General features: G+C 42.3%; 1 protein-coding gene across 1 annotated transcript in view; it reads right to left on the bottom strand.

Moving 5' to 3' along the window:
- SMURF2 (SMAD specific E3 ubiquitin protein ligase 2) overlaps positions 1-15,022 on the bottom strand; it is a 59,871-nt gene extending 44,849 nt beyond the window's left edge. Inside the window, exons 1-4 of the mRNA XM_015423642.1 lie at positions 14,905-15,022; positions 12,557-12,665; positions 584-717; positions 307-372 (exon numbers count right to left, since the gene is read on the bottom strand). Of these exons, the coding sequence (XP_015279128.1) occupies positions 307-372; positions 584-717; positions 12,557-12,665; positions 14,905-15,022 (427 nt within the window). The remainder of the gene's footprint in view (positions 1-306; positions 373-583; positions 718-12,556; positions 12,666-14,904) is intronic.
- Between the last annotated feature and the right edge of the window lie 11,930 nt (positions 15,023-26,952).

Below are 26,952 nucleotides of genomic sequence, written 5' to 3'. Positions count from 1 at the left end.
CATTCCAGGGTGCATACGGGGCTACAGAGGAAGGGGAAGGCAAGAAAGCTGTGCTCTGTGCCTGGAAATCCTTCTGCCCATGAAACACTCAACTGGATCCAAACCATACATAGCAGAAGTCTCCAGAAGACTGCCCTTCTTCACCTGTCATATGAAAGTGGAGGGCAGGGGGAGGTAATAGGAGAAATCTAGAAAGAGCTGTAGTACTGCTAAACATTTGCCCATAGTTCAAAGATTTAGTACAATTGTGTTTGGCGTTTTACGTCTACTATCACATATTCAAACTATCAACAAGCCAACACTTACCTACTATCTGTCCTCTAACAGTATCATTGTCATTTGGTCCAAGCTTGCATAGATCCAACCTCTGATCTATAAAAACAGAACACTTTACCACATGCAACAATCATGTGACACTTGACATACCATAAAACATTTCTAGAAGCCACCAAATAGAGACAAAGAACATTTTCATTCTTGAGATACTCTCCCACCAATAAAGAAAAACAACTTCCATAATACCAACATTTTAAGTCTCTCTAAAAAACTTGTTCAAAAACAAAGTGTTTGCTTATCTACTCACAACCAGTGTCTTTAAGGCGGTTGATAGCATTGGAAAGAAGTCTCACACAACCCAGAAAACCAGCTCCCTGTTTTTTATGGATTTTCTTATGGTTCCATACGCTGATTGTTATCGAGTCTGACTTTCCAATGTATCTGAAAAGTGACAAGAAATCAGAAAAATACAAATGTTGTAGATTGTATATTTTGGACATTCCATGGAATACAGTTTCTTTTTGACTACTTATCAGTGCTTTTGAGGCTAAAAGCAGCATAAATATTACATCTGCTAGCAGGTGGTCACATTCACAGGAACTACATGCTGCAGACTGCAACAGACTTTCAAGTAAATATATTTGTAAAACAGATTTTATATGAAGGAATTTCAAAGAGCTTTTCAAAATGTTTTGCATAAATCAAACATTGCCAACGTCCTTTGGCTAGACAATGACAGAATGTCTAAGTTAAAATGACTTGTATATCATCGGGTGTTTAAGCCTGAAGGATATAAGATTTAAGAATTATGGCTATCCCCAAGAGATGTTTAGCCCAGTCTTCTTCCATTACATAGATGCTCTCCCTGTCAGCACAAGCAACCAAGTATTCCACTTACTAAACACATCCTCCTGGTGGTGGAAAGTGCTGTCAAGTTGTAACCAACTTATGGCAATCCCGTAGGATTTTCAAGGCACGAGATGTTCAGAGGTGGTCTGCCATTGTCTGCCTCTGCACAGCGACCCTGAACTTCCTTGGTAATCTCCCATCCTAATACTAACCAGGGCTGACCCTGCTTAGCTTCCGAGATATGATGAGATCGGGCAAGCGTGGGCCATCCAGGTTGGGGTGAAATATATCCTCCTACACTGAACCCTTTTAAATGATCTACTTCCCCTGCAAGATCTAACCATAAATGTAGCTGTCAAAGTAGGCAGACCAAAAGCCTGACCTACCTTCTGAGTTACAACTGTAGGTCTTTTCATGCTACCACTCATGCATTTCTCACCCCCAAACCTAGCTTCTTTCTTGTATGCAGGCCTTCAGACAGCAGGATATTGGAAGATTTCACTTTATGGCCTGCATACGAGAACAGAACAGACAAGCACAGCAGGGAACAACACTGCTCTACAGGCACACTGGTGATTATGGAGAAAGGAAAATATGATGGCCTAGCTACATTTAGATTAAAAACAACGCAGAGTTTTGTTATGTTTAATGAACGAAATTATCAGCAGCATAGAAACATACATGCAATTTTAGGACAAGTCATAGTTTAGTCTATCGGCCTTGACAATGTCATTTTAATAGTGTGTGCCTATGAAAGCTTATACCTTGAATAAAACTTTGCTGGTCTTAAAGGTGCCACTGGACTCAAACTTTGTTCTGTTGCTTCAGACTAACATGGCTGCCCACCTGAATTTAATATTGTATAACTGTAACAAAAGGTTTTAAGTCCCAGATAAATAACAAAAAAGTCTGTTTCATATTCTGTGTTCCTGCTTATAATAGTTACAGAATTTAAAAAAAAGTAAAATGCACTAACCATCTTTTCCAATGTTCAGTGCTTTGTTCTAAATCCTTTTCATATGCTATGTCAGCTGTTACAATGTTTCCAAACACTTGGAAACTGCTAAAGGACACGCAGTCTGAGTCTCAAGCACAGAAGCGATACAAACTGCTCTTGCAGTGTGGCAGGAGGGGAGCAGGTGAGAGAAGAGTGCTTGAATTTTTAGCTAATTCTCTTCTTCAAATTCAGACAAACGAATCAATACATTTGTTTCAAGAGGACCAGTATGTTATAGTACACAGATCAGGATTCAGGAGATCCAGGTTCAAATCTGTCACGATGTCTCAGCCTAACCCAGAGTGGAGTCTTGTGAGCTGTGGAGTCCTGTGAGCAAAAATTCTACTTTGTGAGCTACCGGCATTAAAGGTGTGAGCAAGCATTACATAGACTGCATAAATTAGTCTGCTCTGGAGTCATCCTTCCTGAGCTAAGGCAAAAATGTGTGAGCCGGAGGCTAAAAACTTAGCTTAGTGTGAACACTGGCTGAGACCCAAAAGTGGGCTGCAAAGCCTCTGAAAGTAGGTCACAGGCCAGCCCTCCCAAACGGCTGCTTCTGCCCTTTGCATGATTCTTTCTTCCCCTGTCCTCCCTGTCAGCTTCTCACATTCTCACCTTACTTTGTGACAATAACTGGGGGGAGGTCTGTTGGGAAACTCATAACTTTATCATAGTAACTGGAAGGAGAGGGAAAAGGTGGAAACTTGGTGGGAGCTGTTCAGTGTGTGGACAAGAAGGAGGAAGCAAAAAAGAAGTATGCGGATATGTGGGCTTCATTTTGGTGCTATTCCTTCAGTAGCCATACTTCTTGCCCAACCCCTCTCCCAGGACCTAGCTGACCTCTACCTGCTGTTGGAGAGCCCTTCACTGCTAACACCTTTGCCACCATCTGCCATCTTCATACCTCTCCTCAACTCTCCCACCCAGTGCACCTCCTTAAACTCTACTCAGCTGGCAAAGAAGGGGTGACAAAGAGAAGTCCCTGTTCTCAGGTTGTTGTCCTCAGGTGAAGCCTTGTCAACCCTCCACTTGGTAGAGCAGACTCTTTGTTATAACACCTTCTCCCCCACAAGTGACTTCTGAGCAAATTGCTGTTGTGCAGCATCTACTAGGTGTGCGCGAAAACCCCCCTCAGTATTTTTCGGGTTTCGGGTAGGTTGTTGTTGTTCAGTTGCACAGTCGAAGCAAAAGTAGATGTTTTTCTGGTACTCCCTTGCTTTCTCCATAATCCAGTGAATGTTGACAGTTTTGAGCTAGAGGCACCAAATTTGTAGCACAGCTGCTGGTGCCTCTCCTCAAAAAAAACCCCCAAGTCTCAAAAAGATTGGACCAGAGGGTCCAATTCTACGGGCCCCCAAGATGTTGCCCACATCCTCCACTGAAACCAATGAACAGCTGGGCTGGTGTATGGTATGATTTTATGACAGTTTAATTTCTAGTCTGGAATTTGTATTGTTTTGTAGTTTTAAATGTTATGCTGTATGTGGGATGTGCAATCACATGACTATTTCAAGGCATTCCACAAGGACTGCATCATCTTTCACTTGGTATAAAGCTCCAGCACTTTCATCTATCAGCACTGCTCTTTGCTATAGAGGCAATTTTGCTGTGGACACTTTGGCTTGAACTAAACAATCATTGGAAGGCACTTTCTGGACCAAAAGTAACAATATAATATTATTTATTTATTAATTTGTGAATTAAGTTTCAATATTGTAGATTGCATTGGTTTTTTTTTGGGTTTTTTGCATCTAGATCATATAATCAGTGAAATATCATTTGGCACGTGATTGCATCTTTGGAGGCCTCATTTATACTTTTATTCTGTGCCTAGTGGTTTCACCTTGGAAATAAGTCAATATGTTTTTTTTAGTAGAATATAGACATTGTTTATTCATTTTATTATATGTATTTAATTTCACATTCTTAATTTTTTTACAGCAATTCTTTTCTGGTCCATTTTGTATCCATGTTGTATAATTGTCTTGTATTATGGTATAAGCCAATTTGTTCCTCATTGTCTTTGACGTCTGAAGAAGGCCTAAACAGGGCAGAATGTGTCAGGTCAAGTCCACTGGCCCCTGTGTGTATGATTCTGGTATTTTTATATGAGGTATAATTAGGCCCTTACATGTTTTTTTTTAATTCTTTGCTAATAAATACATGTATTTTTATATTATATACAGTTGTTGGCCCTCTACTCTGCTGGACTTACCTCTTTAGGTTCTTGATCCTAGGTATCAGGGTTAAATTTGTTCCCCCCTTTTTTGTCCCTAGTTTGGTCAATACTTGGACCATTGAGTAAAATATAGAATTTAAATAAAAAGGGGGCCAATTACAGCCTTGCTTCACTCCCTTAACATGAATCCTGTGTGAAGGGTAACCTTGCTGTTTAGTTGTTATTCCATCGCACAGTCGAGTCTGACTCTTCACGACCCCATGGATCACTTCACGCCAGGCCCTCCTGTCTTCCACCATCCTCCAGAGTTTGTTTAATTTCATGTTCGTTGCATCAGTAACCCTGTCTAACCATCTCATCCTTTGCTGTCCCCTTCTTCTTTTACCTTCAATCTTTCCCAGCATCAGGGTCTTCTCCAGTAAGTGCTCCCTTCTCATTTGGTGACCAAAGTATTTGAGCTTCAGCTTCTGTATCTGGCCTTCCAAGGAAGTCAGGGTTGATTTCTTTTAGGATTGACTGATTTGATCTCCCTGCAGTCCAAGGGACTCTCAAGAGTCTTCTCCAGCACCATAATTCAAAAGCATCTATTCTTTGGTGTTCGGCCTTCCTTATGGTCCAACTCTCACAGCCAGACATTACTAATGGGAATACCATTGCTTTGACCATACAGACTTTTGTTGGCAGGGTGATGTCTCTACTTTTTATTATGCTGTCTAGGTTTGCCATCGCTTTCCTCCCAAGGAGCAGGCGTCTTTTAATTTCATGGCTGCAGCCACCGTCTGCAGTGATCTTGGATCCCAGGAACGTGAATTACCATCACCTCCGCTAGCTTTGTTGTTAGTAATGCTTTCTAAGACCCATTTGACTTCGCACTCCAGGATGTCTGGCTTGAGGTCAGTGATCACACCATCACGGTTGTCAAGGACATTGAGGTCCTTCTTGTATAGTTCTGTGTATTGTTGCCATCTCTTCCTAATCTCTTTTGCTTCTGTTAGGTCCCTACCGATTTTGTCCTTTATCATGGCTACCTTTGCATGGAACATCCCCCTGATTTCTCCAATTTTCTTGAAGAGATCTCTAGTCCTTCCCATTCTATTACTTTGCATTGTTCATTCAGGAAAGCCTTCTTATCTCTCCTTGCTGTTCTCTGGAAATCTGCATTCAGTTGGGTAAATCTTTCCTTTTCACCTTTGCCTTTCGCTTTCCTTCTTTCCTCAGCTTTCTGTAAAACCTCATTAGACAGCCACTTCGCTTTCTTGCATTTCTTTTTCTTTGGGATGGTGCTGCTTGCTGCCTCCTGTACAATGTCACGAACCTCCATCCATAGTTCTTTAGGCAATCTATCAAATCTACACCCTTAAATCTATTCTTCACCTCCACTGTATATCCATAAGGGTTGTGATCTAGGTCAAACCTGAATGGCCTAGTGATTTTTCCAACTTTCTTCAGTTTAAGCCTGAATTTTGCAATGAGTAGCTCATGATCTGAGCCACAGTCAGCTCCAGGTCTTGTTTTTACTGACTGTATGGAACTTTTCCATCTTTGACTGCAAATGATATAATCAATCTGATTTCGGTGTTGCCCATCTGGTGATGTCCATGTGTAGAGTCGCCTCTTAGGTTGTTGGAAAAGGGTGTTTGCTATGACCAGTGCGTTCTCTTGACAAAACTCTGTTAGCCTTTGCCCGGCTTAATTTTGTTCTCCAAGGCCAAACTTGTCTGTTATTCCGGTTACCTTTTTACTTCCTACTTTAGCATTCCAGTCCCCTATAATGATAAAGATATCTTTTTTTGGTGTTAGTTCTAAGAGGTGTTGTAGGTCTTCATAGAACTGGTCCTTTTCAGCCTCCTCTGTGTCAGTGGTTGGGGCATAGACTTGGATTACTGTGATGTTGAATGGTTTGCCTTAGATTCGGACAGAGATCATTCGGTCATTTTTGAGATTGTATCCCATTACTGTCTTTTTCACTCTCTTGTTGGCTATAAAGGCCACAACATTTTTCTATGGGATTCTTGGCCACAGTAGTAGATATAATGATCTTCTGAGTTAAATTAATCCATTTCTGTCCACCTTAGTTCACTGATTCCCAAGATGCCGATGTTCAGTCTTGCCACCTCATTTTTGACCACATCCAACTTACCTTGATTCATAGATCTTACATTCCAGAGTCCTATGCAGTATTGTCCTTTCACCATCAGACACATCCACAACTGAGTGTCCTTTCAGCTTTGGCCCAGCCACTTTATTTTTTCTGGGGTATCTTGTACTTGTCCTCTGCTCTTCCCCAGTAGCATATTGGGACACCTTCCGACCTGAGGGGCTCATCTTCAAGGCGTCATATCTTTTAGCCTTTTGTTACTGTCCATGGGGTTTTCTTGGCAAAGATACTGGAGTGGGTTGCCATTTCCTTCTCCAGTGGATCACGTTTTGTCTGAGTTCTCCACTGTGGCCTGTCTGTCTTGGATGGCCCTCCACGGCATAGCCCACAGCCTCATTGAACCACACAAGCCCCCTCGCCACGTCAAGGCAGCAATCCATGAGAGAATTAATTCTATCAGGAATTTATTCTCGTACAGCATATGAGTAAGGGCAAGTAGTATACAATCAATTGATGAGGCCTTTAATTTAGCCCAGCAATGCTGCCAAAGGCAATTTTAGAGTCGACAAAGGCTACACAGAACCCTCTGTGAGGTCTGGTACTATATTTCATCTCAGGTGGTATAAAACTAGACATTGGTCTAGTGAAGTGGTTAGGTCTAAAGTACACTTGTTCTTTGGATATGATGTTCTCTTGGTCTAGCCAATCCCAGAGTTTCTAAAATAGGTGCCTCTCATAGCGCTTGCTCATTACACTGAGCCAACTAACTGGGTGGTAATTGGATGGATTACATTTGTCTCCTTTTTTGTATATTGGAATGATGATGGCCAAGCCCCAGTCATTAGGAATTTGTGCTGTCTGATCAATTGTTGTAAAAAGAGTGGCCGGGATTAGCACCCACCACTCAATGTTCATCTTAATCAGCTCCGGTGGTATCATGTCGAGCCCTGGGGTTTGATCCCCCACTCCTTCACATGAAGCCAGCTAGGTGACCTTGGGTCAGTCACAGTTCTCTCAGAATTCTCTCAGCCCCACTTACCTCACAGGGTGTCTGTTGTGGGGAGAGGAAAGGAAGGTGATTGTAAACCACTCTGAGATTCCTTCGAGTAGTGAAAAGCGGGTTATAAAAACAACTCTTCTTCTTCTTCTAGAAAGGAGATAACTATGCATTACATACTCCCAGCGCCTTTGCCCCTGCCAATCTGGCACAGTCGAAACAGTCAAGCATGTGTTACTATATTGTAAATTTTACAAGGACATGCTCTCCATACACCTCACCCCTATTCCATTTAAGTTCCCAGGTAGCTTGGATATACTTTATACATCCCACCTCCTTGCAGATCAGTCAAACGAGACCTCCATTAAAGCAGCCACATTTTGTGCTAAGATTTTATCCACAAGGAAGATGATAACCCAAACTCTCAATACCTAAGTATAGGAAGGTTTTAAAATTTTAATTATTTAATGTTTACACCTATATGCAGTGTGTACTAGACACGGACTCGTTATAATCTTACTTTGATCTATATGTTGTCGAAGGCTTTGCTCTTACTTTGATCTGTTGTTATAATATTGTTTGATCTCTGGATCATAAATAAAGAATGTATGTATGTAATATATGCATGCATGCATTTATTCTCAGTGGTGATAAAAGCAACGTTGATAATCTTTGCCCTGTGGAAGCAGCCAAGATTGTGCTTCCCAGAGAAACCATGACTTACTAGTTTGAAAACTGCTTCATGCATTTACTGCATTCAGTTTTAAAAGAGATTAATGTTTTCAAAATAAATATTTCCTCTTCATCCCTACTGCCTCTCATTAAAACCTTCAATTAGAGATCAAGTTTACTGTTTGTGTCCCTGGTAATGCCAGAAGGGTGCTGAGCTCCAAATACCTGTAACGTAATTTAAGTATTCTTTTACCGAATTCAATTCAAGATGCTGGTGCTTACCTTTAAAGCCCTGTATGGCCAGGGTCTGACATACCTGCGGGACCGCCTTTCCCCATATATACCCCAAAGAGCACTGAGGTCGGGGTCCCAGAACCGACTGGCCCTACACGGGCCCCAAAGATGCCAGGCTCACCACTACTAGGGCCAGGGCCTTTTCGGTGGTGGCTCCACACTGGTGGAATGAGCTCCCCGGAGATCAGGGCCCTGCGGGATCTTATGCAGTTCCACAGGGCCTGCAAGATGGAGGTCTTCCACCAGGCTTTCAACTAGGAGACGCTGCCCCCAACCACTAATGAGCCGGCCCGTAGTACTAACATCTGGCCACTACCACTGTGCTCCGGAAGATCATTGAGTGAAACTGTCTGGTTGTATGGTAATTTCAGCACGCCATCTTATGCTTTCAATGTATTAGCACTAGCACTTTATGAGGTTTTGTTTTATTTTATTGTATTGAATTTTAAATTGTTTTTATGTGAATGTACGGTCATCTATAGACCAATTACGTAAGCCGCCCTGAGCCCGCTTGCGGGGTAGGGTGGGGTATAAAGTAAAAATAAAATAAAATAAATAAATACCACAACAAGCCTACTTTACATTTAGATGCAGTTTCCTTAGGAGGAAGGAAGGGGATTGTTGAATGTCAATTAGGATCTTTAAGTACCATGAAGCCAAAATCGATTTTCCTCCCACCAATACTATTTGAAACATACCTTCAACATTTGTCCTCCATAAAAAGGTGAAATAAAATTTAGAAGATTTTGTAATATCAATTTGAATATTTGCCCCTTCTTCTGGCTGAACACTAATGTTCACCAACCACAGAATCAAAACACAGAACTGGAAGGGAATGCAGGAAATTCACAACAATCATACCCCCCACTCCCCCAGTAACCCCTGTTCTTTGCCCAGAGGAAGGTAAAAACCTTCCAGGATCCCTGACCCAATGTGGCCTGGAGGAAAATTCCTTCCTTACCTCAATGTGGTGATCAATATTACCCAGGGCACGTAAGAAAGGGCCATGAGAGCCAAGTGCTGATTCATCCCTTCCCACCCTCCCTCTTATGATCTGCCTAAATTCACAGAATCTGCACTGCTGTCAGATAGCCATCAAGCTAGACACAAAACACTAATTCAAAGCAAAAAGGAGGGGAAAGGAATCACCAGCGGTGAATGAAATTGGCATAATTTAAGAAGCAAAGAGAGAGAGACTGGGATGGGAAGCCACTGAGAACGTGATACTGGAGACGAAATGCCAAAGGACCCAAGCTTTGAAAACATTTTTCACTTTAATACTGAAAAAATATGCCATTATAAAATCTCTGCTCCCCATCATGTACTGTCTGCTACCCTTCGCAGGCAAAACTGCGCCTCTGCAATTCATGGCAACTGATTAGGGAATCTTTGCAAATCTTTGTTTAAATCATTCACCTAATTAAACAATGGGATTATTCCTCTGCCTTAGTGCGCTAAGGAAATGTATGATTTAAAAGAAACATGATCAGAACATCCCCCTTTTCATTACCAAATCAAGTCCTAGTGATTTGCAGAGCGTTGTTCAGCATGGATACATTGTGTGTGTTTTACCCATATTTTTCTTTTCCTACAGCAAATGGTGCCTCATAAAGTTTTTTTGAGGGGAGGCAACCATTTTGGCAGTCTCTGGGCTACTTAAAAATGGTGCTTGAGCCACGCGAACCTTTCGCACATCGCCAAACAGAGTATTGCTCAGGATCAATCCATTTGGAGGAAGGAATGCAACTGGCATGGTGAGATTCTTTAATGCACTGCCAAGATGGCAACCAGTGAGTAAGCACAACTGAATCTCCAGGAGAAATGGCAAACTTATTTTCAAATAAAGAGGCTTAATGCTCCCTCTAAGCTGTGGAGTCCTGTGAGCAAAAATTCTACTTTGTGAGCTACCAGCATTAAAGTTGTGAGCAAGTGATTTGGCTACTGCATAAATTAGTTTGCTCTGGAGCCATCCTTCCTGAGCTAAGACAAAAATGTGTGAGCCAGAGGCTAAAAAACTGTGAGCTAGCTCACACTAACTCAGCTTAAAGGGAACACCGAGGCCAGTGACCTTTTAAATTTTGTGTCAGAGCACAGCCATTAGCATTAAAGGGCATGTGCAAACAGAAAACCGTGCAAATTTGCAAGGGAGGGCAGAAAGTTGGCATTACTGTGCAGCCACGATACAGCGCTTGTGAAAACATACACACAAAAAACCCCTTTGTCACCACTCACCACCATATCACGAGTGATGTCCCCACCCCACTTGGGAAAAATATGATTCTTTGTTAAATGTCCAGAAAAAATAGACCAGATTTCAGAAAATAAAAAAAAAATCTGGAGGAAAAAGAATGGTGTGAAATGCAAGCACAGAATCCAAATAGAAGCTTCATGACTGCTATGAAAATCTGGGGTAAGATGTGCATGCATAACAGGCTCAAATCATCCAAGTCCTCACAGGAGAGACAAAGTGGGCATTTTGCCACTGAGATATTATTATCCTTGGCATGCAAATTATTTCCTGTAACAATGAATGTGTCATATGTTGGAGAACAGTATTCCTGTGTTGTTAGGGGAAACATTATTATGAGGCCTTCAGAAGACACTATATGATTATTTTTAAAAGGGGACAATACGGTAAATAATCTCAGACTTTCAAATCACTCAACAAAATTTGGCAGAATACTTCATACTAAGTTTATTATAGTATTTCGAACCTTCTGCAAAAGAAAAGGATTGCTTAACATTAACATTTCACAAATAGCTAAGGACTCGTGTGAATCATGTTAAATTCACATTTAAATCCTATGAATAAAGTAATCAAAAACCTCTCTACCTTAATTAGTACAAGCTTACACAAATAGCAGTTTGTGTGAACTCCCTTAATTACCTGGATTGAAATGTTCCATATTGACAGAACAAAAAGGACATTGTTCAAAAAAAAAGTTATTTCAATCACATCTAATTTTCAGACAAGAGATAGCAACTGCCTTCACATCTCTTGCTTTCTTTGAGGAATGAGTGTTTCTGTAGGCAGCCAACAATTTACCATCCAAAGCATTTATCATTCTGCAGTACCACATACCATGCCCTAATCTTAAAGTACACATACATACATGCTCTTCAACAACTATTAATTTGAAGGAAGGGACACAACCAGCATGTATTCTGTTGATTGCAGGCATTTACTGAATTCTAATAACTGCAAGCAACCCCTGGACCAGACTAAGTGCAATTTGTAATATTTCCCCTACCTTTGCAAGTATTTTAATTATATAAAGAAATAGTGGCAGCAGAGCAGTACTGCATTTTCTCTTTTCATCTTATTGACTTTCCTTGAGTTTCTCTTTAAAAGTCTTATTAGATTTTAATACAAATAACTGCTTAAAAGTAATAGCAATTGAAAGAAAATCATTGCCAAATCTGCATTTTCTACTAGTTTAAGCAGTATGGAACATTGAATGGCTATTGTATACTTAAGTGCTAGCTGGACATTTACACAGTACCAGTTGCTTGGGCACTGAGGTTCTGTGACCCTTCAAAGTAAATGTGCTGCGAGAACAGCAGCTCTTCTCCTTTTCTGGAGAATATTACAATACTGTTTCTTAATTAGAATTACTTATTTACTTTATTTATAGCCTGCACATCTCACTGAGGCTCAACGAAGCCTACATGGCACAAAACAATGCAATCCAATTGCATGAGAGATCCAGTAAGCAATACAATAGGTCTTGGATTTCAGAAATCAGAAACAGCACAAAAATGTATTGGATATGCTATAAACATAACAAAACAGTCCAACTAATCTTAGGCAAAAAGCTTGAAATTTTCATCAACAAAAAGCAGATGAGGAAATAAAGTGAAAAGACAAAAGGATTGAGGAGAGGGATGGAAGGTAGTGCAGATGTTTATGCAAGTGTTCATCAATCACCACAAGAATAACTAAGGATGCTGAAATACTTAGTAAAGCACTTTGATAGCTACAGATGAAAAGCACCCCTTAAAAACTAGGTACTGTTAACTGTGCCTTAGTTTTCAAAAGGAATCTACCATTAAAAAGTAATAAAATCAGGCTTCCAAGTATTTGTTGTCAGGAACTACCTGGTTCCAACAATTTCTATTCTCAGTTCAGAGTAATATTCTTAACTACTTAGCTCAAAGCCTGGCTAAATTTTGATCAACCACATTGACACCTACAGGTCATAATGCTGATTCCACTTTGGATCCAGGGTATTCTTCACAGTATCTGTAGAATGGCACTGGCCAGATCCATCAACCACAACTTTAGCAAATGGATCAGGAAGCCCTGTTGGAAGTAAGGAAAATACTTTTTATGTAAACATGAAATAAAATTATGTATCTTTACCATGATCAACTGCTATTTGCTGGCTTTCTGTAACAAAGGTTTTAATTCCATTCCAATTATCATTCCTCTCACTCAACAGTACTCCTGTTACAATGTCCTATGAGCTTTAATTTTCAGAAACTTTTATGCAAACTGTGCATAAAGCATATTTGCCACCCTGTTTTAGTACCATTTCCCACCATGAAAGCATCAAACCTCTCAAGTATTTTTATCTTAAAAGTGACATTTCAGAACAAACAGAGAGGATTCACTTTGCTTTCCTATAAGGAGATGTACAAAGGAAGCCCATAATCTTTTTATTTAGTTGTTGATCTTGCCACATGTGTAATTGTTTATTTGGGCACACAGCATGGGAACCTCTAGACAAAGTGGGCTGTTGTCATAAATACCAAAATAAAACTGGCTTTTTACAACAGTTTTCACAGATCAAATACTAAGAAGAATGGGAACTTTCTTTAGCTCCAAAATCAACACACCTGGACACTCTTTGAAAGATATTGCTATGCCACCAAAGACTAAGGAATCTATAAATCAATTACTAATTTACACAAAGCCAAAGCCTTTAATAATTTCACACCAAATTCTCCAGAAGGAAAACAAAGGACTCTCCATCCTTAGGGGTAAGTTCTTCAACGAGGCTGAAGTTGGTTCCTTATTCCCAGTTCCTTATTCATTCCTGTCCTGGGGGCACCTCACTTTGGAGCTGCTGGCAAAAGAACCACGCTTTGAAGCAGAGCACAGCATATGTCCCCTTGAAGGGGAGAGTTCACCAAACATGGGAGTGTATGACATGTGGTGGTCCAAACCTTATTCCAGGATGTAGTGGGCAAATAGTCAAACCAGTTCCTTATTCAGATCTTTTGTTCAAATACAGGCTTCTTGCATGCACCTGAAATGGAAGACTGTGGATCCGAAACCAGTGTTTCGACCGGGCATCACTGTATGTCATCTTGCAGGGGACAGTCTCCAGACCGTGGGGATGAGACCTTTGGGGTGGTCCAAACATTGTTTTGGGGTACAGCTTGGCCCCAGTGTCTGCCCGTGTGATTGTCCTGGGGGTGCCTCACTTTGGAACAGCTGGCACAAGAACCGCGCTTTGGACCAGGACACAGCATATGTCCCCTCGAAGGGGAGAGTTCGCTGAACATGGGGCTATATGAAGTTTGGGGGTCCAAATCTTATTTTGGGGTTCAGAGCTTTCAAACTCTCCTCACTGTTTTTGGATGAATAAGGAACTGGGAATAAGGAACCAACTTCAGCCTTGTAGTTCTTCAGGTAGTATGATAAATTGCAGAGGACCAGGGAGGTGGGAAAAATCCATTTTTTAAAATCAAACCACAAACTCATTCAAGTAAGCATGTATGTTCTGTGGTAACAACGTCTGAAAATGATTGCGTGTTTGTGAGAATGATGCATATATAGCTCTTTTGATTGTTGCATTAGGTACAGTTAGACTATATTATTGATCCTCTTTTATATTCTAATTCTATAAACAAGAGTTATACAAAAGCAAATGAATTATTCATTACAAAATGCTTCCATCGTAATTCAGTACAATTAGACATGCCAGAAAAAAACTGTATTATAAATGCAATGGCAAAATCAATATCCATATCAAAACAATGCATAAACCAGAGCATTTGGATTTCAATTGACATATTCTGGCTATATCCACAGTGACTCAGATTACTACAACAGAACTCCCTGACAATAGGTTGGATCTCACAGTCCTGTAGGCAGAAGGTCATAGATCTTCCCCACTCTCCCACACAAGAAAGGATCCTGGGAAAGTTTATTTCTAAGGTCACATGACCAGTTTTGCAAAAACCATATGTGTCAGGAAGCTGCAGTGGGAAGGGAGCAAAATCATCCTGCCTCTTCCATCAGCACAGGTCCACTGATGAAAGAAAAGGGTGATTTCATCACCTTCTCCCCTCCCCACTGCATTCTCCCAGCCAGTGTGGTTTAATAGAGCATGTGAGTCCCACGATCCCAAGAATAAACTTTCCTGGGTTCAGAAAGAATTGCTGTGGGAAGGAGAACGTGGGCAAGATCTTCAGTCTTTGCATCAATGGATCACAGCATCCAACCCAGTGGCTTGTTTGTGGAAAGGAATACAGCAGAGAGGCAATCAGACATTACACTTCGTATGATGCATATGTAAAAAGTATTTACTTACGGAAAAAATCCTTTTTCACCAAGTTTTTTGCACAGAGAACTATAAAGAAGAACAAAACAAGACATGTCATGAAGCTGAGTTTCTTTAACTTTTCATCTACACACAGATCACAAGCCATGACCAAGGGACATAACCTATCATCTACAGCACCAAGACTAACCCCACTCTCTTCCAGCATTGCCAATCATGGCAGACAAAAAGAAGACCGTCTCATAAACAGTCAGGCACTGTGCAATTCCCACAGACTCTCTCCTTTCCCATTAGAGGTGGAGGAATGAGCCAACTGAAGCTAACATAACTCTACATTCCACTGAGCCTCACTGAAGAGACACAGAATGGAGCAGATCATTATAGCCGCCAAAAGAGGTAAAAGTATTGAAGGTGGGAATTATCCAGCAGCATGATCTGTCAATCCCCATATTCCTTAACATTTCAATGGCAATTAAAGAAGTATGTACTTTCCTTGGATGTCTCCCTCAGGTGGCAACAGAGAACATCCAAACCACACAGAGAAGCTGCTTTGATAGAAGTAAGGCTGGAGAAGCAAAATGCACTTATAGGGAGGGTTTCTGCCGGCCAAGGAAATTGTGGAAGGTGAGAGAAAGGCTGTGAGACCATTCATGGGCATAGACAATGGGAAGAATGCATAGTTGTTTGTTTACTTCATTTATACTCTTTCTCCCAATGGAGACCCAAAAACAGTGTGATTTAATGGTAAGAGTGTCCAACTGTGATCTGGGAGATCCAGGTTTGAATCCCCCCTCTGACATGGAAGCTTGATGGGTAACCTTGGGCCAGTCACAAACTCTCAGCCTAACCTACATCTCAAGGTTGTTGTGAGGATAAAATGGAGGAGAGGAGAACAATGTAGGCCACTTTGGGTCTTCATTGGGGAGAAAGGTAGGGTATAGCTAAAGTAAGTAAAGCAGCATACATTATTCTTCTCTCTATTTTATCCTCACCAATCCAATGAGACAAACACTAGTGTTACTGAAATTACAGCATACATCAAGCCCTTCGGAGTTCACTTTTTCAAAAGATCTGAAACCTATACAAATCTACCACTTTTTCTTCTATGAACAGCCTTAAATATAACATCTGGAACAGTCTTTAGAATATTCTTTGGGAACCTAGTTCTCAGAATTACATCCCGAAACACAAACTTCATTATCCTGGATCTATAGAAACATAAATTGATTTTTCCCCTTCTTCCCCAACGTCTAATTGTAAAAAATCATTGGGACAGCATCCACAGGTCAGACTGAAGATTAACTGGGGGAAAATATTAGTTTAAGGTCATTGTAATAATCATATGCCATTGTGTGTAGAATAGCCAGGAGATCCTATGATTGTCTGGCAGCCAGAAGTTCTAGCTCTTTAGTGTTATGCACCACTAGGTGGTCAGCTAGACTTGTTTTTGAGGCAAGAGATGGTTCAGAGGTGTTTTTCCATTGTCTGCCTCTGCATCATGACCCTGGTATTCCTTGGAGGTCACCCTTCCAAATACTAGCCAAGGCCGACCCTGCTTAGCTTCTGATCTGACGGGATCAGGCTACCCTGGCCTACCCATGTCAGGGCTAGTTTGGGGGGTTCAACACAAACAATAATGTTTTCCTTATCAACATAAAAATGCTGCAAGCAAGACTATAGTCCAGTGGTTAAAATACACAACAGCATCACCTCATGAACAACTGATCTGAGCATCTGATGCTCCTTTGCTGGATGTTTTTAAGCGGAGGCTGGACGACCATCTTTCGGGTATGTTGTAGGGCTATCTTTCAGCTATGCTCCTGCAGAGTGCAGGGGATTGGACTAGATGACCTGCAAGATCAGCTTCCGTCTCATTCTCACACTCTCAGTGCCCTTACCTTTATCTAACACTCTACTACTGCAAAAATCATTTATCTTATCAGATCACACTATACCATTCAAACACTTACATTAGCTTCCCATCTCCTCTAAATCCCACAACATCTCCTTCGTCTCACATTCTCTCTTGCTATTCTTATTTCCAATTATACTAAACTGTGTGTTCCAAACAGTGACTACTGACCAGAAATTTCTGCATGTAACTGCACACATATCATCAGAGTCCACTGAAGGATTTGGCGAGTAGGGCACTACATGAAACATGCGTCCCTTAGTTTGAGCTTTCAAGATAAGCCCCACAATCAGCACATTAATACCGCACCTTATCTGGTAAATTTTTGTCCTGTCCTCTTAATGCCTGGGCAGTTTATAATAAGCAAATAAAATATTATTTCTATAAAAACAACCACATTGCAGTTTTAAATTAATTTCTAACTAATGTACAATTAGGAACCACACTGCATTTTGTTCCCTTTAGGACACAATGGACACACAAGCAGTTCTAATCTGCTAACTAATGGCAAAAGAGTCTAGACCTTTTGAAGAAATCGAGGGAACTTTTATCAGCAGAGTTTTTTAAATGTAAAGAAGAAAATAAATAAAATAAAAATTAAAAAAGAGTTGACAGACATCTAAGTTTTGTTAACTTGTTATACAGAGAACTGCAAAAGTTGGTAGCTTCTACCATTTCCCAGATCACAATTTGCAAAGGATTGGAAACTTATCAAGTCTAACTTAACCAGCTAATGTAAGGCAGTATTATGCATGCACTGACTGCATACATATAATTCAGATCTGTTGTCAAAAGCATACTTCAAGTATTCCAAAGAAAGGCATCTGCATAATTTTATCTGATGCATGCAAGATAAAGGAAGGCATACTATTCAACTGAAGGCAATCCAATCTCACTTCCCTCAAGTCACTATCCAATTTCACCTAGGAAAACATTTCTTTCTTATCCAAGATATCACATTCCACTTCTGCTCTTGCTCATGGTCTAGAAAGTCTCACTAACAAGAATTTTACACAAGTGCACACTGCCCAACATTCTACCTACAATTATGGGAATCTCCGATACCTCAAGATGACTTCTGATGGAAGAAGTCAAGAGGTACTACTGGAGACCGACAAGAAGAGGGGGGGGGGGAAACCTTTAAACAACCCACATATCTAGATTTTGAAAAAACAGATAAATTCCTACTTCTTTTTGTCCAATATCTGGAGTGAGCACACTGTAAATTCTGTTCTGTACTCTCAGCCAGAGTTATCTCCAGTCTTGCAAATCAATATTCTAAAGGTGTTCACCAGCCTCCTTCAACTCCAACAGCTTCACTGTACAACTACCCTGTATCTAATCTGAGGTCTCTCCCTCAATCTGCTGAAAGAGGGAAAGCTCATTCATGGAGCTCTGAAAGCACTAGCATAGTACTGCACTATTTCCCCAATTAGGAAAACACAATGCAGCATTATAATTACCTGTATAAACTTCTATGTTCTGACCAGAGCAGCAGCTATTCAAACAGCAAACTCGCCTCTGCTTTGTTTTGTAAACCTTGAATTTTGAAAAAATTACTGTGTAACAAAAAATATTTTCTTGAACCTTTAATTGAATAAATATTACTTTAGGGGATTAACTCACGGGTCTAGGTTTATGATTTTTCAGCTGAATGGTTGCAACAAAATATATCTTTGGTGAATATGTCCAATTTCAAAAGTTACGTAACATTGTGAATTTTTTTGCATGTGCATACAAAAACCTAAGAACATAAAAACATAAGAGAAACCATGTTGGATCAGGCCAAAGGCCTGCATGCATTTTCGTGTTAGTTCCTTGAATGAAAGGGAACAGAAAGGAACACAGGCCAAGAAGGGAAACAGATGCTGAAACTGAAAAGACTTTTTTTTAAAACTGACAAGCAGCTGTCAAGCCCCATTTTCCATATTGCCAAGCACTAGGAGATTGCTGTATCTACTGTGAAAAATGGGAGTCATACAATCTCATAATATGGGGGAACATACCGAGTGTACGAAATGCATAGTAAAACCTACTGACACAGGCACTGCATGCTGTGATCGCTGACGTGTATATGTGTGCGTGCATGTGTGCGCCTGTGCAGTCAGCTGCAATTACACCACACTTTGCTTAGGGTTGCAATTTGTATGCGGGAGGAGTCCTCTGGCAGAAACTTTGGAGAGCTTTATTAGACTTGTGCCACTAAATTGAGAGGGGAAATTGGGGGGGGGGTATTTTCACCAATGCCCTAGTGCATCTGCATAGTAATGCTAATTTCCTGTGCTTCCTTGCAATTTTGCGTGATTTTCTCTTTGTGATTCTCTAATTTGATCCTCAAAAAAAATGGCAAAGGATGAGATGGTTAGACAGTGTCATAGATGCAACGAACATGAAATTGAGCCAACTTCAGAGGACAGCGGAAGACAGGAAGGCCTGGCGTGATCTGGTCCATGGGGTCGCAAAGAGTCGGACTCGACTGTGCGACTGAACAACAACATCAACAAATTTGATCCTGCACACTGGTCGTGATCTTGGCAGTTTTTAAAAGCCTGTCCTGTTCCAATTGCACTCTGTCCTCCAAATGGATCAATCCCAAGTGATTCTTAAATTCAGTGGTTTGCAGAAGGTCCATGTGGCTCAGCTGCCATTTTAATGTTAGGCTTCTGGTGACTGCCAAAATGGTTCCCCTCCCCTAAACTTTGTTCACTAAAGCATTAAAGGGGGGAAATGTTTTCAAAGCTTTAGGCTTTCCATCCCAGTGTCCCTCTTTACATCTCATGCCAATGTCACTCCAGTCCATGCTGACAATCCCCCTCCTTTATTTTGTTTGCATGCAGCACTGAAATCTTTTTTTTTCTTTTGCATTGGGGATGCCGTTTGCCTCCTCTCTGACCCCTTTCAAGTAAGTGAAGAACAAGCAAATACCCCTTTCAAGTAAATATCAGCAGGGAACTAAACCTCGCGCAGCTCCTTTTAAACTTTCCCTATCATTTCAAATTTTTTATTCAACAATCCAAGACTACTGATAGTCTCGTATTGCTGGACTCATGCGGCTTGTAAAAAATAGATTTTAAAATGAGGGGGAAATGGAACTTGTACACCGATGAAGGGGGGAGGATGGTGGAAGTTGCAGAGTGGGCAGAACAACCTCCATGTGGGGGGAGTGACTTTCAAGGTGCTGCAAAAGGGCAGGGGGGAAATCCGAGAGAATCTGTGTGCTTTTGAATTACCTTTGGCTTGGAAGTGAAACAAGGGGAAAATCAGCACAAATGCACTCTCAGAAAACCTGGGGAAACAGCAACCAGAAAACGAACAGAGTGCTGAAGGGATAAAAATCAATGTAGAACAACAAAGAAAATGCAACTGACACGCACGGTGAAAGCGAAGGGAATAACTCGTACATAATAGGCCTGTTTAAATTTCTAGGCAGTGGCATCACATTTTAGAACCTGGGCACCTAGATACAATACTGATTAAATGTGATCCACTGCGAGGAAATAGATGCAACTCCGTATCATGAGAGGGGCTGGCATGATGTAATCCATAATTCATATGCTCTAACCTTGGACGATTTTATTTTATAGTTCACTATTTTAACCTATATTGTATGTGTGTATTTAGTTTTATTTTTTGTATTTTAAGCTGGCAAAAGCCATTAATTAAACTTTGAAAGCTTTGAATACTGATTGAAGCATCGAGATAACCGATTTCATTTAGTACCAATCTAGATACAATTTATGTAATACTGCCAGTTTGGTGTAGTGGTTCAGTGCGCAGACTCTAATCTGGAGGACCGGGTTTGATTCCCCACTCATCCACTTGCACCTGCTGGATGAGCTTGGGCAAGCCATAGTTCTGTCAGAGCTGTTCTTGAAAAAGAGCAGTTTCTCTCAGAACTCTCTGAGCCCCACCTACCTTACAGGGTGTCTGTTGTGGGGAGGAGCGGGAAAAGGAGTTTGTAAGCCACTCTGAGACACCTTTGGGTCGTGAAGGACGGGATAAAAACAACAACTCCTCCTCATTTATTGTGTTAGGCTTGTCACAGTGTCCCGTACTTCTGTTGGGAGTCCCTGGTTCTGCATTGGTTCTTTGGACTTGTTGATTCTGTTTGCATTGAGAGCCTTTTGGCCAGTGGTTACTTTGCTTGGTTTTATGTGTTCGGTTGTTAGCCCGTGAGAAAGCTTGGAATTTCCCCCCCATTGGAAACAATGGAGGATGGCTGAGGGGCACCTTGTTCAGCATTGGACCAAGAGGTCAAATTCACTTGAAACTTTAGGGTTATTTAGTGGACAGACACCAGCAGATCAGCTGAAAGTTTGGTGCTATTTGCTTTAAAAGCAGCCCCTCCAGCCACGTGGAAAGATTCCCATAGGGAATAATGGAGCCAAATAATATCAGAATCCTGGGAGGGAAACCCGAATCCAAATACTAACCCAGTATTTGGAACCTGAAGAACAAGGAATACTGATATTTTTCAGTTCCCTGAAATCTGGATCCAAAAAAAATGCTGATGTTTGCCATGGTGCACCATCCCTTTCAACACGCAAAGCTTTTTTTAAAAAAACCCCAAAACCCTGCCTTTAAACAACAAATGCTCTGGCAACAATCAGCAATAATATAGAAGAAAGTTTCTGGTGAAATCGCCATAGAAAACCAACTTTATGACATCAAACAGAAGAACATGAAGGCCTCCAGTGCACGATAGTGTTCTTTTTACTCAAAATATCATTTTTGGACAGGTGAAAAAAGGGTAGTATAGAGAAGATATGTTGTACCATTACAGTTCACTCAACAACTCAACTTGGAGGAAAGAAATTGCTCCACTACCTAAAATAATCCTTTACAGACAGTCTTTAATACAGCTTTCCCTGATTGGTTCTCAGCTGTTTGCATGTATTATACAAGGAATACGATAATAAAAAATAGGTCCCAGCTGTAGAAACACAACGTTACATTGCTGTTAGTATGTGTTGTACTGATAATGAATAAACTATGCTTTAATCTGAGTAAATGTCCCAACTGCTCAACTACTTCTTGCCAAAAATTCCCCTTCCTCCTCCAGACTGTGGTTGTATTCCAGTTACACTGCTGATTGGAATGAAACTATTCAAAAGGGGGAAAATAAAAATTAAATAAGTGTTTACATACTCTTTCTTAGGCACAAGAGCAGCAATGACAGTTTAAGTGTAGTGATCCTCCTTTAAATATTTGGTGAAAATTTATCATCCTTTGCCGAAGGTTTCCTGGAACTAAAATTTAGGAAAAGAACAGAACACACATGTTTTGACAGAATACTCTAGCTACTTTCAGTGCTTCTAACCAAATTCCAGCATTTTTACAGAACTGTTGGCGTACTACATAGTCCATTACATTTTTTTAATGATTTGACTTTCAGAGCATATGACAATTCCAGAGAAAATATGAATCAAGATTCCTGATCCATTAGTTGTAACTAACTAAAAACACTAGGCAGTAAAACTTGAGGGAAATATATGGCAAAACCTGAATTGATCAGTCTTGCATCTCCCAACTGCAACATTTCCCCCCCGATCATGTTCATTTATTTAAGAACTTCTGTTTCATAATACATTTATTTTTCCAGCTGTACAATATTGACACAACTGCTTACACTGAAATATCAGACATTCCTAAAATAATGGCACACTTTCCACTGTGATACAGTGAAAGTTTGTAATTTAGAATATTTGTTCTTTAGAATACTTGTAAGCCTACCTTTCACTCAAACAAGCTGGGACTCAAGGTAGAATAAAAAGCATATAAAAAGCATATAGCTATTTTTGTCCCCTGTCCTAGATGGCCCAAGCTAGCCCAATCTCGTCAGATCTCAGAAGCTAAACAGGGTCAGCCGTGATTAGTATTCGGATAGGGGACCACCAACGAAGTCCTGGGTCATGACCACCTCTGAACATCTCTTCCCCTGAAAACTCTAAGAGATCGCAATAAGTCAGTTGCACATTGATGGCATTTTCCACCATCACCAACTATTTTTGTCAGGTACATCTTCCAAGTCTATGGCCATGTATACAAAAAAAACACATACAGAAGCTCCTGTTCTAAAATGCTGGGTTCCCTCCCTATCAAAACACTACCACATATTGCGCATCAAACTGCTTTTATAAGCCAAGGGAGTAGCTAGTAATGTGGTTCCAGGCAGGGCCGGACCATCATAGGCAAATTTTAGGCGCTTACCTAGAGCGCCCCCTACTGGCGGGCAGCAGAATGGCCTACTGCTGCCTGGCCCCCCCTCGCCTCAAAGCCCTGCCTGCGCAGTGTGCTGTGCATGCCGCTCCGCTTGTCACCTGGCTGCCTGGGTGCCTAAGTGCCTGCGCAACCAGTGCTTCTCCTTCGTCGTCACTCACTGCTGCCCCGCCTGGCCTGGCCAGGCCCCACCCACCAAACAAAAGCCATGCAGCTGCGCACTGCTCCGCTCACACACGTGCTGCACACACCGCCTGTCAGCCGCCCGCTGCCGCTCTGCTGTGCCTCCCACCATCCCAGTCATGAATTTTGAAGGAGTCTGCTTCCCTGGCCCCTGGAATTTAAGGTTGGTTGGGCACAGCTGTGAGGGAGAGCCTCCCCATCCCACAGACAAAAGGGGCTCCTCCGGCCGCCGGGGCTAGCCTCGCCTCAACCTGCCTGCCCTTCCCCGGGACTGGAGGTGACAAGTTTGGCCCGCACCGCCACAGCCGGCCAAGACTCAAGCAAGCCCTTTCCCTGGGGATGTACTAAAAGGAAAGACAGGATTGCCCATTGGAAACAATGGGAGACACTTGAAGGCCCATTGGAAATAATGGGAGCCAGGAATTCCAATTGACTTGCATGGGCTCCATTGAAAAACATACAGTACAAGTAGAGTCGCAAAGAAAATGCAGAATGGATTTTCCATTAGGGTCTCTGGGCCAAAATAGACTACTCTGGGACTGGAATGACAGTCCCCAGCTTCGAATGACAGCCCCTAGAGGCAGCAGGAGTATTCTGGAACTGGAATGACAAGCCCCAGAGTGGAATTAACAATGGAGGAGGTGGCTCACATCAACCTCACGGAAAGGGAACATGGAGGTCAGGAAGGGAGCAGAACTGGACACTGGAACAGGTGGAGGGACAAGTACAAGATTTATGACTGGCAATGGAGGAGGTGGCTCACATCAACCTCAAGAATTTGTAAGGAAACTAAGGAGCCGACAGGTGGGATAATTACTGAGATGGAGCTGATTTGACAATTAGCTACATACATTCGAGAAATATTTAAATGTAAAGTGTTTCACTCTACAGTTTGCAAATCCAGTTGCACAGAACTGCCTCTACACCCAAAGTCACTCATTCCACTCTAGGGGCTATCATTCCACCCCCAGAATATTCCTGCTACTTCCAGGGGCTGTCATTACACTCTGGGGCCTGTCATTCCATTCCCGGAACACTTCTCCTAAACCCAGGGGCTGTCATTCCACTCTGTGGACTCTCACCGGAGGTGACATCATCACGCAGGCCACATTGTGGGGAGGAGACTCCTGACGGAGCCCGGAATCCCCCCGCTTTCCAGGTAAGTCGACTTGGCAACCTTATTTCAGTCCCAGAAAACATCTACTAGCCCCAGGGGCTGTCATTCCACTCTGTGGGGTCTCATTCTAGTCAGAGAACTCTCCTTCTACATCCAGGGGCTGTCGTTCCACTCTGGGTACTGTCATTCCAGTCCCAAACCACTCCTGCTACCCCCAGGGGCTGTCATTCCACTCTGGGGCCTGTCATTCCGGTCCCAGACCACTCCTACTACCCTTTGGGGCTGTCATTCCACTCTGGGGAACTCTCATTCCAGTCCCAGAACACTTCTGTTTTCCTAGGGGCTGTCATTCGAAGCTGGGGCCTGTCATTCCAGTTCCAGGGTAGCCTATTTTGGCCCAGAAACCCTAATGAAAAATTCATTTCGCATTTTCTTTGCAACTCTACTTGTACTGTAATGTATTTCAATGGAGCCCATGCAAGTCAATTGGCATTCCTCCCTATTTTTTCAAAAATTTCCTTTTTTTTCCCCAGAGAAAAAAATGGGGAAACCCCCCCCCCCGGGGGGGGGGGGTCCGAGCTTCAAAATTTCCGGAAATTTTAAATCTCTAGTCATTCCACTCTGAGGCCTGTCATTCCATTCCCAGAACACTCTTCTTACCCCCAGGGGCTGTCATTCCACTCTGTGGACTCTCGTTCCAGTCCCAGAACACTCCTATTACCCCCAGGGACTATCAATCCACTTTGGAGCCTGTCCTTCCATTCCCAAAATACTCCTGCTACTTCCAGGGGCTGTCATTCCACTTTGTGGTCTTTCATTCCAGTCCCAGAACACATCTGCTAACCCCAGGGGCTGTCATTCTACTCCGTCATCTCTCATTCTAGGCACAGAACACTCCTACCCACAGAGGCTGTCATTCCACTCTGTGGTTTCTCATTCCAGTCCTGCTGGACCTCCTGCTACACTGAGGGGCTGTCATTTGCCTCTGGGGCCTGTCATTCCAGTCCCAGACCACTCCTACTACATCCAGGGACTATCAATCCACTTTGGAGCCTGTCCTTCCATTCCCAAAATACTCCTGCTACATCCAGGGACCACTTTGTGGTCTTTAATTACAGTCCCAGAACACATCTGCTACCACCAGGGGATGTCATTCTACTCCATGGTCTCTCATTCTAGTCCCAGAACACTCCTGCTACCCCCAGGGGCTGTCATTCCACTCTGGGGCCTGTCATTCAATTCCCAGAACACTCCTGCTACCCCCAGGCGCTGTCATTCTACTCCATGGTGTCTCATTCTAGTCAGAGAACACTCCTTCTACATCCAGGGGCTGTCATTCAACTCTGGATCCTGTCACTCCATTCCCAGAACACTCCTACTACATCCAGGGGATGTCATTCCACTCTGGGGCCTGTCATTCCAGTCCCAGACCACTCCTACTACATCTAGGGGCTGTCATTCCACTCTGAAACCTGTAATTCCAGTCCCAAACCACCCCTACTACATCCACGGGCTGTCATTCCACTCTGGGGCCTGTCATTCCTTTCCCAGAACACTCTTGCTACTCCCATCTGTCATTCCACTCCATGATCTCTCATTCTAGTCACAGAACCTTCCTGCTACCTCCAGGGGCTGTCATTCCACTCTGGGGCCTCTCATTCCAGTTCCAGAATGCTTCTGCTACCCTCTGGGGCTGTTACTCCACTCTGGTGGCCCCCGTCATCATTCCAGCCCAGGGGGCGCGCCGGGGGGGGGGGAGAGAGAAGATAGCCTCGCCTATTGTGCAAAAAAACCTGGGACCGGCCCTGGTTCCAGGGGGCTCTGAAATCCAGTGAGTACTTGGATCAGAGGTATACATGTCACATAAGTACTTAGCTAGCCTAGTGCAGGGGTCCCCAACCTTTTTGAGCCTATGGACACTTTTGAAATTCAAACACAGGATGGTGGCATAATCACAAAATGGATGCCACAGAAAGCAGAACCACCTACACAGAAGAAGCCCAAGTGCCAGGGAGAAGAGCGATGATTTTTAAAAGTATACACTGGGAAAGAGGAGCAAGAGAATAAATACAACACTGTGGGGCTTGCCGCTGCTGAAACAACATTATTTTAACCTGTACAGCCAATTGGATCTCCAGTGGCCAATCAGAAGACATGCTGGGGAAGAACCCCAGCTGGCCCCACTCATTATCTAAAAACACTTGGTGGCCATCAGCTAAGGGTGTCAGCAGGTCCACTTGTGCTACACTGGGGACTCTAGCACTAAAGGGACAACACAATTCAGCCGTGTCTAGATGGAATAATTGAATATGGAATTATCAGGGTAGATACTCCTAACTATGCATGACCATCAGTAGTTTTGAATTTAATACTAATAATATTCTCAACTAAACATGCAGTTTTAAACATTCTGATGGAGATAACAGCAAAATCACTTGATTTAGGAATGAATGGGAAAATTAAGCACATTTACACATCTTCCTATAAACTAAAGGAAAAAAAAATGCGGGCTTCCGGTCTGGCTCCCGCGAATGGCGGACGCATCCTCGGGTCGCTCCCGAGGGCGTCTCGCCCGCCCACGGTGGAGGAGGGAATCCGCGCGAGCAGAGACCCGAACGAGCCCCTCAGGAAGAGAGGAGCTCGGATT

This window comes from Gekko japonicus, unplaced genomic scaffold, assembly GCF_001447785.1.
Source record: "Gekko japonicus isolate JY-2015 unplaced genomic scaffold, Gekko_japonicus_V1.1 scaffold33, whole genome shotgun sequence".
Taxonomy (NCBI): Eukaryota; Metazoa; Chordata; class Lepidosauria; order Squamata; family Gekkonidae; genus Gekko; species Gekko japonicus.
This window is presented reverse-complemented; position numbering and strand designations above follow the sequence as displayed.